The 19914-nt window shown below is 41.6% G+C and overlaps 1 protein-coding gene across 10 annotated transcripts in view; it reads left to right on the forward strand.

The window, feature by feature from the left end:
* Nucleotides 1-19914, forward strand: part of CEP128 (centrosomal protein 128) — a 263923-nt gene that overhangs the window by 196024 nt on the left and 47985 nt on the right. For 9 of the 10 annotated variants that reach the window (XR_008313415.1, XR_008313414.1, XM_053284676.1 and 6 more), the window contains one exon: nucleotides 11670-11693. Coding sequence is in view for 7 of the 10 variants with exons in the window: in XM_053284676.1 (XP_053140651.1) it covers nucleotides 11670-11693 (24 nt within the window). In the remaining 3 variants the exon portion in view is untranslated. Of the gene's footprint in view, nucleotides 1-11669; nucleotides 11694-15759; nucleotides 15857-19914 lie in introns of all 10 variants that reach the window. The other variant, XR_008313413.1, reaches the window with a different exon arrangement.

Consider the following 19914-nt stretch of genomic DNA (forward strand, 5'->3'; position numbering starts at 1 on the left):
TCCAGGTCCCCTGCTTGGGTCTGCCTTTTATACCCAACCCTGGTTCCCCCTGCCCCCAAGCATTTGCTCCCCTCCCAGCTGTGTTGGGGTGCCCTACTTACATTGCCACTTGGAGTATTTGTGCTTGTGAACATATGTTATTGTTGCTCCTTTCTCAGGAAGCAAAGCACTTAGTGCCTGTCCTGTCATCTTGTGCCCTTTCCTTACCACTTGCCAGGCGGGGGAAGTTCTGTTCTTGCTCCTAGCAATCAGGAGAGCAAGGGGACGGGATGGCAAGACAGGCACTACGTGCTTTGCTCTCCAAAAATGAAGCGACAAAGATGCATGTTCACAAACCCATTCACTCGAGGTGGCAACATATAGCACGGTGGCAATACCCGGGGTCGGGTTTAAAAGTCAGCCCCAATCAGGAATTCTTGAATGGTTCAAGTCTGTTTTTTGTACAGTGATGTTGGGGAAGGGGCCCCCAACCCCTTTGCCTTGGGGGAATTTGTACAGTCCCTAGGCTTTCTCATGAGAAGGACCAGGAATCAGGATCAACATTGCCAACACTGACCGGGGAGAGTCCTACCTTGTGATGACGATGGATACTGTTCCTGAGTGGCCCGCTCACTCATGAGAGTGTAAGGCCATGGGGATACCCCTTCATAACTCATGAGAAGAACTGTCTGTGGGGACAGGGGTGTTGAGCCAAAAGTGCTAATAATGTGCGATGTCATCCCCTTCTCCCATGGACCGTTCTCTCAAGAGAGTGTTGGGCCATGGGGACCGGATAGCAGATGCTGCCCAGCCAGGTTTCTCTGTACAAGAAAGCTGTGGGGACAGGTAGCCCAGCAACAGCTCTCCCTGTCTTGGCAACTGCTGCCAAAAAAACTGTCAAAGCATGCCCTCTGCCAGCCTGTCTGCCCATTTGAATATGTCCATCTTTGGTTTTGCCCAGAAAGGCATCCCCTCTCTCAGGGGGTCACTGGGAATTGGGGCTCCCCTCTCCTGTGGTTCCCCATGATGAAATATCTGCATATGGCACAACACCAGTCTGAACCCAGGAAATTTGAATGAGAGTAAAGATCTGTCCCTGGTCCCAATGTTTCCCCAATCTGCCCACCCAGCTACAGCTAGACACATGGAGCGTCAAAACCTTCTCTGGGTGTATTAAAGGTTTCCATGGAAGGGGGGGTTGGGGGTTGCTGTGCAAAAGTTCTATCCTTAACTAGAGAGAACACTCAAGAGGGGGCCCCTTTGGGGGTGCGCTCAACTCATGAGCTCACAGTCTGATGGAAGGCCAAAGGTTGGCAAGCCTAAGGTCCTCCCCAGTAGACTGGCCCTCCCATGAGAGCGCTAGTCCCCTGGCTGCAAGCCACCACAGGAATAGGAGTGTGGCTTGGTCTCCATGGACTGCTTTGCCTGTGTGAGCCATCACAAGAGCATCCTTGGTCACTGAGGCCAGACCCCAGGATCCTGTGCCATCCCTCATATATATAAACCCCTCCTAGGAAGTCTTCATGTTTCCTTCCTTCTCCTGAGTAACAGGAAAATAGTGGCCACCCCCCCAGATTCCACCCCACCACACACACACACACACACACCAGAAATTGTGCTTGTGTGAGACAATTTTGTTTGGGGGCTCTTACAAAGGCAGTGGTGCAATTGCTATCAGAAGAAGCACTTGCATGGCATGGCATTTAAAGGGATTTAAATGCCCTTTCCCTGCCAAGAGCAAGCGGACCATTCACAATTGTGTTTGGCACGCCCCTTTGAAGACCGTGGCCAATGACTGCCATCCCGGAGACATGCTAATGCCTTGTCCCCAGACTGGCGATGCGAGTGCTACTGAGATTGCTGGGATGTGACCTTGGCAGACCAGGAAGAGGCTCCCCTGCCCTGAAAATGGAGATTGCCAGACTGTGGTTGGATGAACATCTGAGATATGATTCATGGTTTGAAAAAATTAACTACATCCGGTTTCATATTGCATGCAAATGTGACCTGTGCCTGAAGGCAGGGATTAGTGATCCATCTTCTGCAGTATCCCAGCCCTTTACGTTTATTTGGCGGGAAACCACATGCCATTGTAATGGGGCATACTTCCTGGTAAGTGTGACTATGATTGCAACTTTTGCCAGCAACAGAAATGGCTTCCCCCCCTCAAGCCTTCAGAATACATAACCAAGATGTAAATAGTATTGTGTTTAGACAGTTATGACCCAGTCCTGCACCCACATGAAACATGTGAAAATGAAACAAGACTGATTTCAGCAAGCAATTGATCCTTTTCATTATCATCATTAAAGAGTCCAGTTGCTTTCTAGAGGGCTCTATTAAAGTAGTCATTCTGCTATATTGCACCTTACAGACTCCCTAGACATCACTGACAAGATCATTTTTAAAGGATATTGTCATTTTTAATTCTCTTTCAAGTCTTTGACTATCAATTTGAAAACTGTAAATAGGCCAACAAGACAAAAGTAGTGCTGTCCGTAGGGAACGATTGCAACCCTCTGTGCAATTCCACTGTCTACTACTGGACTCAGAATTGGCTCTTTCTCTCTGCAATGATACGGTTGAAATTGCTGCAGCCATGCGGGGAGTTGCCAACACTACTTTTGGTCCTCAAGCAACTACCATGCCATAAAGTGTATATATATGAATTGGGCTTTAGACTGTGTCTAGAAAGACGATCTTTGTGCTGTTCTCAGAAATATTACATATGAAACATTCAGGTCTACCAGCAAAAAAGAAATATTGGCGGGGTATTAGCGATGATAACATTTGCTCCAGAAAGTTCAATTCTATGCCAGCTTTGGAAAAGGAAGAATGGTTGTGTTATGTCTAAGTCTAGAATGTTTATATTGAAACGTGGCATGTGAACATGTTGTATAATGAAGCTGTTGGTGTTTATCAGAAGCAAAAAAAATCTGGATATATTCTTTTGTGCTCAGTGTTTTAAAAAATATTTTTGAATAGAAATGTGTTCTCCCTCAAATGCTCTCTGTTCAAAGTTTCTGAAGCAGTACAGAGATTGGTCAGCAGAGGGCATTTTAGCTCCCTCCTTAATCCCACAAACCTTGCTCTGTTTACATTTTCTGTGAAATGAGGGTTTTTAAACACACACACACAACACAAACAGACTTGATATAACCAGTTGGTTATTTTAAAGAGCTACATTTTTAGTTGTCTCTGTACATTCCAATGGCAAGGTGCAATTTTAAAGTTTTGGGAAAGAAAACAATATGTACAGATGAGCCTTTCCTTGTTCTCTGCCTTGGAAATAGTATGTCACAATTAGTACATGCAAAAGTATAAAACCTGAGATTCTTCTTCTCTGTGGTATCTGACACTTCCAGAAAGTCAGGGATACTGCACATGTCCCTGCATCCTGCTAAACCACTCCCACCACATGGCTCCAACCACCCTAAATTTCTCTTACTTCGACTCCAGCCCAGTCCTTACTATTAGCTGAATGGAACCTCCATGTTCAGATACAGTATAACCTTGACTCTGTGACTCTGCTCAGAGTACGTCATGGGAGGCTTATTTATTTTGATAGTTTTCTATTTTACCATATTCCCAAGACTTTGATAAATTATTGTTGAAACAGACAAAAAGAAATGGGAAAGAAGTTGGGCTTTCCCCCAAATAGTCCACAAGTGGCCTAAAATAATTAGGCCCCTTGGGCAGCTACCCCCAGAGCAGATAGCAGTTGGACTGAGAAAGAGAAGGTCCCAGCTCCCAGCACCTACTAGTCCCCCAGGGCCAGGCAGAGTCCCTCTTCTAAAGAGCCAGCTTTATCATGAAGCAAAGGGAAGCAGTCAACCTCCAGGCCGCAAATCCTTGAAAGACTACTGTTTTCTTGCCTTCCATCCCTATCTCCGTCTAAAAAAGAAAAGAAAAAAGAGTGTTAGGGTCATTTGGGGAAATAACTTTTTGACTTCTTCCAGTGCAAAACTGCACATTCAGCTTAACCATGTGGTTCAGCCCTGTTAGGACTGTACCATCATTTTAATTAAATGTGGTGGTTTAGATAGATGCTGATGTGACAGAGAGCTGAGTCCTGGGTTGATGTATAAAATATGAGATGTTATATACTGCATTTGTTAACTTTTTTATTTTTATTTCTTTCTTTTTTCTTTTTTGCATTTTTCTCTATTTTTACTCATTTAATAAACACTTATTTTTTTTAAAAAAGGACTGTACCACCAGACTGCAATGTGGTGTTGCACTCTCAAAAGGTCTCTTGTAGAATAAAAATTCTGCACTTAGAAAATGAAACCTTGAGATGTTCTAGGCTAGCCTTCTACTTGCTATGCTACTTTTCTATGTGTAGGGAATTTTCTACGTTGAGGAGCATACCAATATGTGTACCCCACCAAAAGGTAAAGTGTGCCATTGAGTTGAAGTCAACTCCTGGCAACAACAGAGCCCTGTGGTTTTTCTTTGGTATAATACAGGAGGGGTTTACCATTGCCATTTCCCGTGTAGTATGAGATGATGCCTTTCAGCATCTTCCTATATCGCTACTGCCCAATATAGGTGTTTCCCATAGTCTGGAAAACATACCAGTGGGGATTCGAACCGGCAACCTCTGGCTTGCTAGTCAAGTCATTTCCTCACTGTGCCATTAGGTGGCTCCCCCACCCCATCTGAAATCTGAAATAATACTGTGACAACAGAACTCTATCATGCAATTACTCTAGCTGCAATTACTTCTCTATAGACCAGCACTGCTCCTGTAGCCACATTGGTCAACCAGCAGTTGTATGAGTTAGCGTACAAACAGATGGTGAGACGTAAAGTCAGTAGACCTATCAGGCAGAGTAGGTATTATTGTTGCAACTTCACTGCTGAGGAACTGAAATAAACATAAAATGATTTACCGAGCATCACTCAAGTTCCTAACAAATCTCGAAAATTAGCCAACCAGTGCAGCTTAGTATAGTTAACCACATGACCTTCTTTATTCCTTAGGGTGCTGGCAATCAGCTGCCGCCTGAAGATGAGTTTGTATATCTCCCCCCCCCCCGTTTTTTGTTGTTGTTGGGTTTTTTGCCTGCTACACATTAGAGTTTATAAATCTGAAAGACAGGACATTATCTCCTTTGTTTGAACACCTTACACACTTGATTGTGGGCCGTTGGCTTTTCTTAAGTTGTAACAAATATGAAGCTCCCTTTTACTGAGCCCCAGAGCATTTGTCTCTGGCTCTCCAAGGTCCCAGGCAGAGGGTCTTTTGCCAACTATCCGAGCTCTTTTGCTAGGCTATTCTGCTTGCAGAGCATGTGCTCTACCAATGAGCTACAGTTTAGTGCAAATACGGTGGTGAACAGAAGTATTTCACTATATTGCTTTTGTGTGCATGGAGGAGTGTTGTGTTTTTCTTGTCTGGCCAGCACACTAAAGGGGGTGTTGCATGGACTGGTACTCCATTTTCTGAGATCAGCCCACCATATATAGATTGGGGGCCCCCCGCAATTGTTTTTTTAACGTAGGAAGCTGCCTTATACTGAGTCAGACCATCTAGCTCAGTATTGTCCACAATGACTGGCAGCAGCTCTCCAAGCTTTCAGGCAGAAGTCTCTCCCAGCCCTACCTGGTGATGCCAGAGACTGGTCCTGGGACCTTCTGCATGCAAGCAGATACTCTACTACTGAGCTAAGGCCCCATTCCCAAAGGGGAATATATTATAGCAAAAAGTGCTCACTTGTAGTTACCCATCCAAATGCAAGCCAGGGCAGACCTGGCTTAGCAAAGGGGACAGTTCACGCTTGTTTTCACAAGACCAGCTTTCCTCCTCTTTTGGGCATAGTGTGAGCTGCACTCTCGGCATGCAAAGTAAGTGTTCTGCAGGCAGTAGACTACTGGTCTGCATGCACCTCTATGGAGATGCACAAGACCATCGCTCTGCTGGCTTCCTTGCAACAGTGGGCAGACAGATACAAGGAGGTGGTGTGGCACCTCCCCTGCCAGGTCTCCTGCTGGCTTCAGGCCCAGTATGGAAGAGTGTGTTCCATACTGGGAGAACAGACTCCCCTGTTGTCAGCAATCTTGCCTGTCCGCTTCTTCATATCTTCATCCAGCCTTCCTTCACATGCCACAGAAGTTACTCTAGCTCAGAACACTACTTGCTTTTATGGCACCGAAAGAGGTGGTTGATGGGGATGTGGAAGGTGTGCAGAGACTTCCTGTTCTCTTTTATGGCTGTTCGTGCTGCCTGCTCATGTGCTTGCTTTGGAGGGAGGGACTTTGTTGAGCCCTGTCCGATTCCATGCAGGGATGCTGCTCCTGTGCTTGTCTGGATTGAACTCATAAGATTGTACACATGTGAAACTTGGTGAATAAATGTCTGAAATCTTATATAGTCTGGGCCGTGACTCTTATCAGCATCCATATCCTTTGACAAAGAATTGGCTATCATTGGCACCATAGAGAGATAGAATGCTGAATTTCTTACTTTCTTCAGATTGTTCATTATTTGTGGAGTAGGCCTACTCACACTCCATCTGTACAGCCTTCATCGAGCAATTTTGTCATTCATTTTTAAAACCAGGTCCTGTTGATTTTGCCAGTTTTTATCTGAAACCAGCTTCTTTGTGTTTCCTTTTTCCTATTGTTTTATTCTTTCCATTCCTTTCAAAGAGTAGCATGTGTAGCATTTCAGACATTTGCAAAAGTAAAGTATTGTAATTAAGTGCTCCACATTTATTTTGCGGCAAGTTCACTCCATTTTCTTCCCAGTGCATTTCTTGGATTGCATTTTGTGTCAAATTTAAGAAATGGATGTGCTTCAGATACTTTGCTTGACACAGAACTGAGCCCACTGGAGATTAAATGAATTGACATTAACAAATATCACACAACATTGGTAGCAAATAACGTTCTAGCCTTTCTAATCTGCTAATTGGTTCTATTTTCCAGTTGATAAAAACAACTATTCTTATTAGGTTTCATTATTCAGTAATTGGAAATTCTAGAACTGTGCCTTCAGTTCGCTGGCATTCTTATGTGAAGAGATACCATATTAAAGAGCACGGTACTATCTTGCTGTCTTTATTGTTCCTCTAGTCCAAAAGAATTTGGTCAACATTTTTCATCCTTCAGACACGGGACACAATTGAGGCTTGTCTGTAACTTCTGCAATTTGGCGTCAATTTAAGGCCAACTCCACTGTATCAGGGCAGAACAACTATCAAAGTGGATGCAGCTTACAACTCATGTATGGTAGTCCACCATAGGTTCAAAAAACTGCCTGTTTCTGCTGCCTTCCTGGGACAGCAACTGAAGGGGGTTTTCAGGCTGCTGGCAGACTATGATGATGAGTTCTGCTCCATGAGTCTGTATGTTGTAAAGGCTTATGCTACATGGAAGTTTTGGAAAACAGGCCTTAATGTCCATAGTTTGGTCAAATACCACCACAGTAGGGATGTGCAAAATGATGTCAAAATGTTTCTAGTCAAAACAGATCATTTCGAGTGTTTTGAACTTGAAACAAAATGCCATTTAAATAAAGGGCCTGTTTCAAGCTTGGAACAAAACAACCCCATTTCAAGTCAAAACGTTTCGATGTTTTGCATTTTGGAAATCTGTTTTTCACTTGCTGATTGGTTTTCTGGCACTGACTTCCGATTGACTTTTGATCTCCTTCCTTCTTGGCTGACTTGCTGTCATACAAATCAAGTGTTTGGATCCTATGGCTGTTTGCAGGAAAGGTTAAAAATTTGTTTTAAATCACTGGCTTGCCTATTTCTTCTGTGGATTGGGACGTAAGTAGCACCCATCATGCCCTACCACCTGACCCACTTTGGTGTCTCTAGGACAATGGGGTGTTTCGAGTTTCGCCATTGTTCCCTATGGTTGAAACATGTGAGACTTTTCGAGTTCTGTTCTGTTAAAACAACTGGTTCACCCGCTGTTTTGACAAAATGTTCCAGCCATCTGTGTTTTGTTTCAAACTCGAAACGAAATGCAAAATCTGTTGTGTGCATGTCACTACAGCACAGTTTTCTCTTGCTAAGCCCAAAAGTTTTTTTTTAAAAAAACCTTGCTTCTCAAAAGCAAGACCTTGCTGCCTTAAAGGACAGGCGGTAGCAGCAAAATAAATTTAAACAAGATTGAAGACATGCCTGTCATGGGCTGGGCTCTGGGTGCAAATTTGGTCCCTGGGCAGCAGCACATCACCTAGCCTCATCAACACCACAGCAATAACCACCATGCAAGCATTTGTGATTATGGCACATGCACAGATCTGCTATTGCTGCAGGTATGCATATTAAAGGTAAAGTGTGCCGTCAAGTCGATTTTGACTCCTGGCGCCCACAGAGCCCTGTGGTTTTCTTTTGGTAGAATACAGGAGGGGTTTACCATTGCCTCTTCCCACGCAGTATGAGATTATGTCTTTCGGCATCTTCCTATATCAGTGGAGGATTTGAACCGTCAACTTTCTGCTTGTTAGTCAAGCATTTTCCCGCTGTGCCACTTAAGGTGATCACATGTTAGGAAGCTACAATTGGCCAGGCTCCCCAATACATAGAGAACTACAGATATGTACAGTCATCCCACCTGATCTGTGTGTGAATCCTTCACATTCTTTTGCTGAAGTCGCTTTTGTAGAGAAATTTTGTCAGGTGCAAAGCAGCCTAATTTTTTGCCAGTGAGGATTGAGATGATATTATAATGAGAATGCTGTCCTGGCATGCCAAAGAAGAGTTTTTCATCCCCTGTTAAACTATTACTTGTTAATAGACAAGGATGGTCATTTGATATTTCCTCAAAGGAAGCTAACAGTTGAGAGGTGTTTGGACAATCTACCTGCTGCATAGGGTCTAAGACTCTGTGTGTGTCTGTCTGTCTAAGCAAAGCAAGCAGAGAACTTTAACTTTCGATAGTAGTTGAAATTTACTACTAGAAGTGAACGATCTTTGGGTGTAGTTAGCTGCTCTTTGGGGATTTGATGCAGGATTACCACTTGTGCTGCATGCTTTAGGAGTCTGTTCGCTTCCAATATGCTCTGCTAGTCTAAACAGATACTATAAATCTCTAGTGCATACTCTCATCTCAAAGGAAGCACTGTAGCATTGCCCTTAGAAGTCTTTCTGCTCAAAGACATGGGAGAGTGTGTCACAGTAAATGCCTTTCCTTTGCTGTTCTGTTCTCTCTCTAATAATGGGGCAAATGACAAGTATTTGCAGTCATGGTTTCCACAGGGGGACCATCTCCTGAGCTTTTCCACCTTGTTGTAACAGGCTGATCAATGCAGGTTAAATCCCAGGAAGATTTTTTTTTTAATCCACAAAAGGGGAGATTTTGCTGTGCCTGCTTATTAGACTCAGACCACATTAAACAGAAAACCTATAATACAATATTTAAAATTCCTTATCCATGTAAAACCATATAAGGTTGCATCTAATTGAATGGTTACCCAGACACTCGATAGCATCTTGTAAGGTAAATGTTCTACAACTTTCTGTTGCTGCAGATTTTGCTGCAGGAATTAAAGAGAATGCCACTTTGTTTCCCACAAAGATTGGACAAGTTTTCCCACAGAAAACTGTAATGCTACCTTTGAAATTTTTACTTCCTTTTCTCAAAACCTGCCTGCACTGAAGGAAATGCTTGGTTAACATGTATATTAAAACCAGCTCAAACACACTAGTAATGGGGAAATTAACCTATTTTACTTCATCCCTCTGTCTGAAATCATTCTCAAAAAGGTCTGTGACTCAGTGGCTGAATTATTATAGCGTATAAACAGATACCAACTTACTCAAAACATTCCATGATTGCTTAGTCTGTAGGAAAGGCATCTGTGATCATAGAAGTGTGTAAATCTACCACCTGTTCTCTTAGCAATATGAAACATTTTTCACAGCCTGCTGAAGTATCCTGTGGAAGGAAGTTGAACCCACAGTGGACTTAAGATTGCTAATATTACATATAAATATTTTTTGTATATCTTCTTAATCTTTGTTTGAAAAACAGTGCTTGGTTTATCAGGAACTGGGGACAAGAAATCTATTTTAAAAAATCATTCATATTCCCATGTAGGTAATCACACTTTTTAGCTGACAAGAGCTAGTTAGATATTTCTAGAACATTGCAGTTCAAAACAGAGCTAATGGCAGCTACATTCTACTTCTTTTAACATGGTGACTCTTACCTAGGACCCCCTCCCATTTGGTTTGTATCTGTTTGTCAGCACTCCTGCTGACATAGGCCCTCTCTCCCACAAAGACAATGAGCAAAACAGAATGAAATAGAATGGAATAATTTTGTTAGCTGACATCCAGACTAATGTTGTGCTGGTGCTATGGGGCAGGGGTGATTTTTTCTGATCTCACTTTTTCTTCTGAAGCCTGCTGTGCCTCCCAAAAATATGTCCTTGGTGGTCTCACGACCCTCAAGAGGCACAATGGACTACAGAGGGAGTGTGCCATTAGTCTGGATTTCAGCCATTGATAGTAAAAACAAGTTGTTCTAGTAAGAACTAATCTGCTTACTTTCCTTTCACTATCCCTACAACTGGATTAAATTTGGTTCAAATTGGTTAAGAGGTCAACAAGTTAGACCTCTTGTTCCTCAAACATTTACCCGTCTGGCATCTTGAATCGGGGTGGATTATATCATCACAGACCATGCCATTTGGATCAAATCAGTTAGGTGGTTCACAAGCTTGCCCACTTGCACCTCAAATGTTTACATGTCCACCATCTTGAATTGGGGTGGATGACATCATCACAAACTATACCATTGAGATGTCCCTGTGTCACTCACTACAAAAGTACCTAATTTGGTTCAAATTGGTGAGATAGTCCACAAGTTGGCCCACCGCCTCTAAAGTTCATGCATCTGCCATCTTGGATCAGAGTGGATTACGTCATCTGATGACATCATCAAAAACTATGCCTACAGCTGTAGCAAATTTGGTTCAAATCGGATTGGTGGTTCACAAATGTTGCGCCTCAAATATTTACAGGTCTGCCATATTTAATGGGGCGGATGACATCACAAACTACACTGTTGAGGTGTCCATGTGTGTGTCACTCACTACAACTGTACCTAATTATGTTCAAATCAGACAGTGCACAAGTTAGCCCCATACACCTCAAACATTCATGCATCCTCCATGTTGGATTGGTGTGGATGAAATTTAACAATAACCATCAGAGGTGTGCCTAGGTAATTTTGGAGCCTGGACCTACAGGCCTTTGGAGGCCCACCCCTCCCCTGCAAATTAAGCATCATCATGCTCTGCCAGGCAACCACACCACCCAGAACAGACTAAAGAGGATTTGGGGGCCCCCAGGGGCTGTGGAGGCCCTGGATTTCAGCCCCAAAGTCCAGGGGTAAGAGCGCCTCTGATAACAATAAACTATACCATTGAGGTGTCCCTCTGTGTCCCTACAACTATACCCAATTTGGTTCATAGTGTTCCAGCCATTGCATTTGATAGTGGAGGGACAGGCACACATACATACAGATGGACACACACACAGAATGCCGGGTGATTTCATAAGCCTACTGGAAAGGGGCTTATTTATAATAAGGACAATCCTGTATGTTCATCTTTTGTAGTAAGATCTGTACGAACTATTGTACAAGTATGCATGTTTAAGTATGTGCAACATTTCTGGAGGCTGTCTCCTCATGTTTTCTCTTCATGTTTTCTTTACTTGCAGGAGCGAATAACAGCATTAGAAACTGTGAGTATGTTGTTTCTTTATTTCAGATGTATCACAATTCTTACACAGATTTTGTGTTATACAGCCTTGAAAACAAAACAAAAAAAAGCCAAGGGGGAAAATAGGTCTGGCATATTTAAAAGAAATTTTCTAAACTATAAACCAACTTCTAAGAAGTTCTTGTTTGCCAGTTGGCTGTGATAAACCAAATAATATGTTAAAAGCACAGACCGTCCACATGAGGTCACTTAATATGGAAATGTCTTGGTAAAGTCAACTACATTTTAAAGGTCAACTGGAAGTATGAATTAGCCAATACCTCTAATTCATTTGTACTTGAAAATGATGTGTGCCTACGTTTTAATTCTACCAGACGTTAGATAAAATCGCCATAGAGAACTTGAAGTCATTGAGCTAGTTCCATTGTTGGGACAGGAAAGACTGAAAATCAGAAGTTGCAAAATAAATAAAATCATGACTTAGCTGTTGATCTTTGGAGTTTTGTACCAGTAATGTACTTTTTCCTTACAAGACGTAAGTAATTTCTTGCAGACATAAGTCAACAAATGTGCAGTTACTTGCTGCATAATTCCATCTGGGGACATATTTGGCTATTGCTCCAATAATTCTGTAGGACCTTTCTGTCTGCAAAAGGGATGAATAGGAGTGTGAATGTGTATTTGTCCATGATATTGCACTAAAATTGGGCATAAATATATTTATTGATGCCAGCAGGTTTGCTACGCACACAGGGGCGTAGCTAGGGGAGAGAGGGCCTGTGTTCTCTTCTCTCCCCAGCAGCCCCTCAGAGTGAAGGAGATAATGAAGAAAATAGGGAGGGGTGGAACTGGGGGCTCTCAGGAGCTGGGGGCCCCAGGTTCTTTGAACCCATCTGCTTAATTATAGCTACACCCCTGGCTGCACATCTCCCATGGCAGTCACTTGCATGATTGCAGACATTAAAAAATATATTCACCAGATCTTACAATAATCTTGGTGAATATACTTTGACTTTGAATTAACACATGCAGTGAATCCTGTAAGTATCACCTCTTTATCCTTTCCTAGAGGAAGGAATTAGTTGAAAGGATAAAGAAGTGATGCTTACAGTACCATGATATCCATTTATCTTTTTCACAGCAAAGTGTTCTTCATTTATTGGGGTATAATGTATAAGAAATAGGTATATGCAGAAATCCCCTCAAAATGTCCATTTGTCCTATAGAAACTAATCTGATTTCCCTTGAAAATTCTCAAATATGTTTTCTTGGAAGGAACCCTGAAATTGGTTATGAATTTCACTTCATAATTTCCCAAATAAGAAATTCTTCCCTAGTGCCCGAATTTTAAAAAGCGTGGAAGTTCTTGTCCAGCTCAAATTGTGGAAAATATTTTATACAATATAGTTAATTTATAATATACAGCACAATATAATTATTATATTCTTTCTCTCTTTGTGTCTATCTATCTATCTATCTATCTATCTATCTATCTATCTATCTATCTATCTAAATTTATAATAGATAGTATGGATTCATTTCATAACTACAAGTTATATTTCAAAAGCTGGTACACAATTTAAATCAGTATGAGGTTTATTTCCTCAGAAATAAATGCCACTTTCCTGAAAAACACCTGGCACAGTTGTGATGTCATGCATAACCATGGTTGAATCTTGGTTCCATGCCATGTCTTTAAACTTTAGAAGTGTGTCCTTCCCCTTCCCTTCCCCATGCACAAGTCAGAAGTATTCTTCTTTTTCCAACTGTGATGAGAAACAGCTGGAAGAAGAAGAATATTTCTGACTTGTGTGTGGGTAATGGAGGTTATTAGAAACAAATCAAGATCAGCGGTGATGTCTGAACTGACTGATTTTTGTTTCTGTTAACAAACTTGCTTGAAGCAAACCATGATCTGAACCCAAGGTTTGAAGTTGGTTTCAGATCTTGGTTATTTCAAGCAATTTGGTTAGAATAAACAGATTAGTCCAGATGTCATGAATGATCTTTATTTCTAACTGCAACTGGAAGTATAATTATTCTAATTCACACATGGGCAGGGAAGGGTGGGGGCACCATAGGGCCCCAAGGTTTTGAAATCGTGTGTGGAACAAAAATTCAACTGTGTTTTAACATGGTGTCTGAACCTGCCGACTGTTATCTTGTCAGTCTTCTTTCATTTGAATGTACATAATTAATTTTGCCAATACTGCATATTCATGCACTCTTGCTTACCATTCATCTGCCTCCGGTACCTTATTTGCTGTCCAATATTTAGCATATAAAGCGCTAAACCATGTAAGAAGCCAATTTCTCACACCATGTAAGAAGCCATTTTCTCTTATCATTCCACAATATTCTTTGTATTCATAAGTGAAATAATTTCTGGATCAAGCAACATGTAATAATGGAGCTTCTAAATTAGTTATAGTTAATAAAGTGAAACTATATTTGTTATTGCTATATTTGACATATTTATTTATCATATTTATATACCTCCTGATATGTGTATTCAGTTTTATATACCATTTAATATGTGTATCAAGATTTCAGTTTTCAAGTTTGCTTTTGATGTATTATCTAAAGAATTGGGTTTCCTGCACCCGCTCTGACAAACGTCTACTGCAAATATACATTTATAAATGTAACTTTGTACTTGCCCACAAGTACGTTTTTAAGCTTTGTCATTATCTACATTTTCCAATTTATATGGAAGAAAAACTTCAGCAAACATTTATTATCTAATAAATGTGTCATCCTTTTATTTCGCTTTTTGAAGTATGCTTTAAGTTGGGAGTTGGCATATTTAAAGAACATAAAAGTTAGATGTCATAGCTATTATGGCCTATTTACAATACTGTATACTAAACACTGAGTGAAAATGTGTAGCTTGTCATTTCTCTCCAACTGTAGTATAGTAAAAATAGAACTATAAAATTACATTTATGTATGAAGGCCCTGACATGATACAGAACCCTGTGGAGTTTTTGGCTGTTGCAAATAATCTTGATGAGCCTTGAACCAGGATACTTTTCAGTCATTGGAGACATTTCTTTGTAGTTTGTTCTTTCCTCGTTGAATCCCGAAATATTACAGATGGCTTGATAACTATTCCGATTTCTTCCTCTTAATTAATTAATTAATTAATTAATTAATTAATTAATGTAAACAAGTCTCTATCTCTTATCCTTGGTAAATTATGTAGTCAAATAAAAAAACTTACTTGATTTAAAGTAAATGTTTAATATTTTTAATATTTATGATATTAAATATTGCAGTGCCATAATTAAGAAAATCCAATATATACATAGCTAAGCCTAGGACAGGTTCAGATGTTCAGCTAAACACCATCAGGGAGCCAGAAAACTCTCTGTCGTCCACTATGGGACTTGTGCTGTCCCAGATCACAAGAGGTGAGCGAAGGCAGATGTTTGTACACATATCAGAATGTACAGTTGCAGCAAATCTTGTGAGCATCGAACCCTTTCTTGGCTATTGCTGCAGTCAAATGTGCAAGGTATGCATGTACTTCCAGAGGAGAGAGCTGGTCTTGCAGTAGTAAGCATGACCTGTCTCCTTAGCTAAGTAGGGTCCACTCTGATTGCATATGAATGGGAGACTAGAAGTGTGGGCACTGTAAGGTATTCCCCTTAGGGGATGGAGCCACTCTGGGAAGAGCATCTAGGTTCCAAGTTCCCTCCTTGGCATCTTCAAGATAGGGCTGAGAGAGATTCCTGCCTGCAAACTTGGAGAAGCCACTGCCAGTCTGTGTAGACCAGGCTTCCCCAAACTGCGGCCCTCCAGATGTTGCTGAACTACAACTCCCAGCATACCCAGCCACATAAAATTGTGTCTAGGGATGCTGGGAGTTGTAGTTAAGCAACATCTGGAGAGCCGCAGTTTGGGGAAGCCTGGTGTAGACAATACTGAGCTAGATGGACCTATATTCCAGTTTACATGAGATTCTCCACACATGTTCAGAGCTAGACATGTGCCCTATCCTTTGGATGAAGAACAGTGGCCATTGGCATATGTCTAAAGAATTAGTCCTCTGTGAATGAGTCACACTTCTCTTTCCTTGTTTCTAGTACAATATATGAAGTGGTATCTTATGCATTCCACACGTATTTTGCCCTAATACACACTTGGTTGATGCACAGATCCCCAAATGCGAGAGATGGAAAAGTGAGTCATGCATCTTCTGCTAGCACTTTTTTTGATCATCCAAACATTAGAAGCATGTATGTTGTGGGAATGCTTCTGCATCTTTATTGTATTAATTTAATAAAATTATATCCCATCCTTCATTGTATCACATTTCTAGGGTGGATTAGAGATGTGTACAGAACTGATTCTGTGCACTCCTGGGAGGGCAGGGGGGTTACTTTAAGGCACCATGCTGGCCATTTGCATGGTGACGCTGAATGGGGCTCCAAGGAGGAATGCTGCAGTCCCGCACCCACACTGTGTAGGAGAGTGCTGGCAGGGGGAAAGCGGTGGAGCAGGGATGGGCAGGGAGGAGGCACCCTCCCTGTCCCTTAAAGTAACTCCCCCACCAGCCTCCAAACTGGCTCAAACGCCAACATTTCGAACCTGTTCGGTGCTCCAGAAAAGGAGCGTGCACATCCCTATGTCTTACAACAAAATCTTTCATGAACAGAACTCCCCTTGTAGAAGGTGCTTACACCTTTCCCAGTTCAGCTCCCCATGCTACCCCTCACCCACTGCACCCAAACACCCCCCAGTCCCTAGGCTTAGCCCTTTAGGGAACTTGGGGAGTTGCCTTAGGGAGGAGGAGACAGGGAAGATGACTTGCATGAGTGCCGTTGCACTTACACTCTTTAGAATACAACCTATAGTTCTTAAAGTAGGATCTGCTCCTATTATTTATTTTTATAATTATATAGATATTTCATGTTGTTTTGTTTTATGTTTTTTGGATTTTTAGCTGCTTTGATTAATTTAATGCAAAGACAGGGTCAAAATATCTGAAATATTTTTAACCTTGCATATTGCAATGGTCAATGCAAAAACATATTTATTCTTAAGATACTGCTTTCTAGTTTGTTGACATAGATGTCTAAGATATAGATGCCTGTGTGTATGATTGATTGGTAGGGCTGTGCATTACTTCAGGCTGACAATTGGAACTGATGCAATGCAGGTTCCATCCACACCCAAGGAAAAATTGTTCAATAAACCAATACAAGGGGGTCAGATGCATCTTTGTATTGCATCAGACTGTATTGGTGTGGTGGTGAGGGGCTTACCATCCCTATTGGTTGGCTCTGGAGATTGTTTCATTCAACAATATATTCTCTCAAGGACTGAGCAGTGAAAAGAGTTATTATTTGACTACATGGATTAGAATACTAATTCAGAACTAGCTGACCTGGTGCAGAGTATCTGTGCCTCTAGTTCTTCCTGTCTCTCCCCCCCAGCCCCATTTTCATTTCCCCAACCCCATTTCATCCTCCTCCCTCCATTTCATTCTCCCCCCGCACCATTTCTCCCCGGCGGCCAGCCAGCCTGGCCACCACTTCTCCTCCCCACTGCTTCTTCCGGCGCCTGGCTGGCCTGGCCGCTGTTTCTCCTCCCCACCTTCTTCCACCCGACAGACCGGGTCATCCTTCATTTTAGCCGCCAGGCAGGCCGGAGAGGGAAACTCACTGGGTGAAAACCAAGTTTAGCCATTCCAGTCAAACTGGAGAAGTAGATGCTCTTGTGGTAGTAAGCATGATTTGTCTCCTTAGCTAAGCAGGGTCCACTCTGGTTGCATATGAATGGGAGACTAGAAGTGTGGGCACTCCATCCTCAGGGGATGGAGCTGCTCTGGGAAGAGCAGAAGGTTCCAAGTTCCTTCCCTGGCATCTCCAAGATAGGGCAGAGAGATATTCCTGCCTGCAACCTTGGAGTAGCCGCTGCCAGTCTGTGAAGACAATACTGAGTTAGATAGACCAATGGTCTGACTCAGTAGATGGCAGCTTCCTGTGTTGTTCCTATTTCTGAAAAATGCCACAATTGGAGCTCCATCTTCATTCACTTCTTTAAATATTCTTAGTGATTGGAAATAAGCAGCTAATTTTATTATTCTCATGGTTCTCCATAATTTATCCACCTATTCTTCAGTTATAGGGTTTGTTTTTCTTCCCACTGTCTAGCAAACACCCTTGTGATAACAAAATACTTTAATGCTCTTCTGTTATATTTAACAACTATACCACGTACATACATAATTAAACAAAATATCAGATTCATCAGGACATTGACATTTAAAAGAAATGGCATTATCTGTGTTACTGTCTTCAAACATTTTGTGCTCTTACACAGCTCTACCATGTGTGGTATAAATGTTTACCTGTTCTGCCACGGAACCAAAAACTGCCATTACCAACTCTGTATATGTTGACTATTGTCAAAGGAGTTATATATCATTGTATAGCCATGTTTATGCCATTTTCTCTAAATGTGATACTTATTGTAATCTGAGTGCTTTCTTTGAATAAATGGACCAAATCTAATTTAATTGTCCCAACTAAAATCTGTGTCCCAAAGAACTGAGGCCAATTGTGACACAGGGGGACGATTTTATAGTGGAAAGTATTCCATCTATGTTGGGGTTTTTTTAGAGCCACAGTGCATTCTCTAGGTAGAATACTGCCCTTTGAAAATTGCAAACATAAACATGTTTTTAAAAGAACAGAGGGCTGAAGCCTGGTGTAACTCTTTAATTTTCTCAAATGCTCCCAGTTTCCCAGCAGGTGGAGAATAAATCTGAGTACAAATCTTCATTGTAAGGGGCTATAATTTTTGCAGATGACATCCCTCATTTCTCAGTCTAAGCAGGAGTTCTGGAATATACCTACACATGCGTACAGTAGTCTATGGTGAGAGAGGTTTTTTGGTATGGCATACATACCTTACAGTGGTTTTTATTTAAAAGGAGATGCTCTGTGTTCAGTGCTTACAGCTTTCTTTAAGAATATTGTGTTCTTTGTAGATGCAATGTTGTTTTTCTTCAGATTTGCATATTCAGGAGTCGAAGATGCCACTGAGCATTTATATATTGCGTCTAGCATGGTATTTTAAGAAAACAACCCACAAAGAAATATTTAAACACATTCGTTATAAATAGACTAATAAAATGTTTCTTAGTGTTTAAATTTTCCCCCTCCTGCTATAGTACAATATGTGGTAAGTCTGCAGGATCAAATATATAGCACTAAAATACAAAGGCATAATTTTTGGTAGATGACAAAAAACCCTTTCATGGACTTGATGAGGAATATACGGAACCTTGCATGAAGACCAGCAGCAAGTTCTAGTTAGGACTTGATTGTCTCCTAGGTTGGGTCTTCTCAGCAGTTGCTTCAGGGCTCTGGAATGTTCTCCCCACTGGAGTGAGAGCCTCAACATCTTTGGTAGCTTACAGAAAAACTCTGAAAATACATCTGTTTAATCAGGCTCTTAGTTCAAGTGTTTGTATTGTTTTAACTTCTGCAATTGTTTTAATCGGTTTCCATATTTTAATTTTTGCATATACAGTCATGACACTTATGCTTTTGGCAATATGAAAAAGGGCTAAATAAATAAAATAAAATAGATGTTTACTAACTGTGGCTTTGGCAGATTTAGCTGGTGTGCCAACTGCAACCATTTCTGGAGAAGGCAGATCTGGCCATGAACGCTCATGCCTTGTTAATATCCTGTTTCAACCAGGTTGTGCAATTCAATTCACCCATGAATCAATTTGGGTTGAATTGGGGGTTATTTGATTATTCTACAGAATCAAATTGCCCTGAAAACAAGGGTCAGATTGGGGACCAAATAGAATCACCCCAGATTTGACCTAAATCAATTTGGGCACCACTTTGCTGGAAGAATTGGCCTCAAAATGGCGCTTCTTTCCAGGGAGAGCTGGTCAACCAATTGGGATCAGTGGGTAGACTAGCCCTCCATGGTGAGCTGACTCACTAAGTCTGGAGCAGAGGGTTGGTCTACCCACTGATTCCAATTAGTAGTCTAGCTCTCCCTGGAAAACCAGGAGAGCTGGTCTATTAATTGGGATTGGCACCTGCACTCTGCTCTGGACTTAGCACATCAGCCCTTCTCAGAGGACAAGTCTACCCATTCTCTCTCTCTCTCTCTCTCTCTCTCTCTCTCTCTCTCAGTGCTCTTTATTTTTATTAGTTTTCTACATTACAATGTGACTTCCCATTCATCTTTCAACACAGTTATACTAC

This window comes from Hemicordylus capensis, chromosome 1 (assembly GCF_027244095.1).
Source record: "Hemicordylus capensis ecotype Gifberg chromosome 1, rHemCap1.1.pri, whole genome shotgun sequence".
Classification (NCBI taxonomy): Eukaryota; Metazoa; Chordata; class Lepidosauria; order Squamata; family Cordylidae; genus Hemicordylus; species Hemicordylus capensis.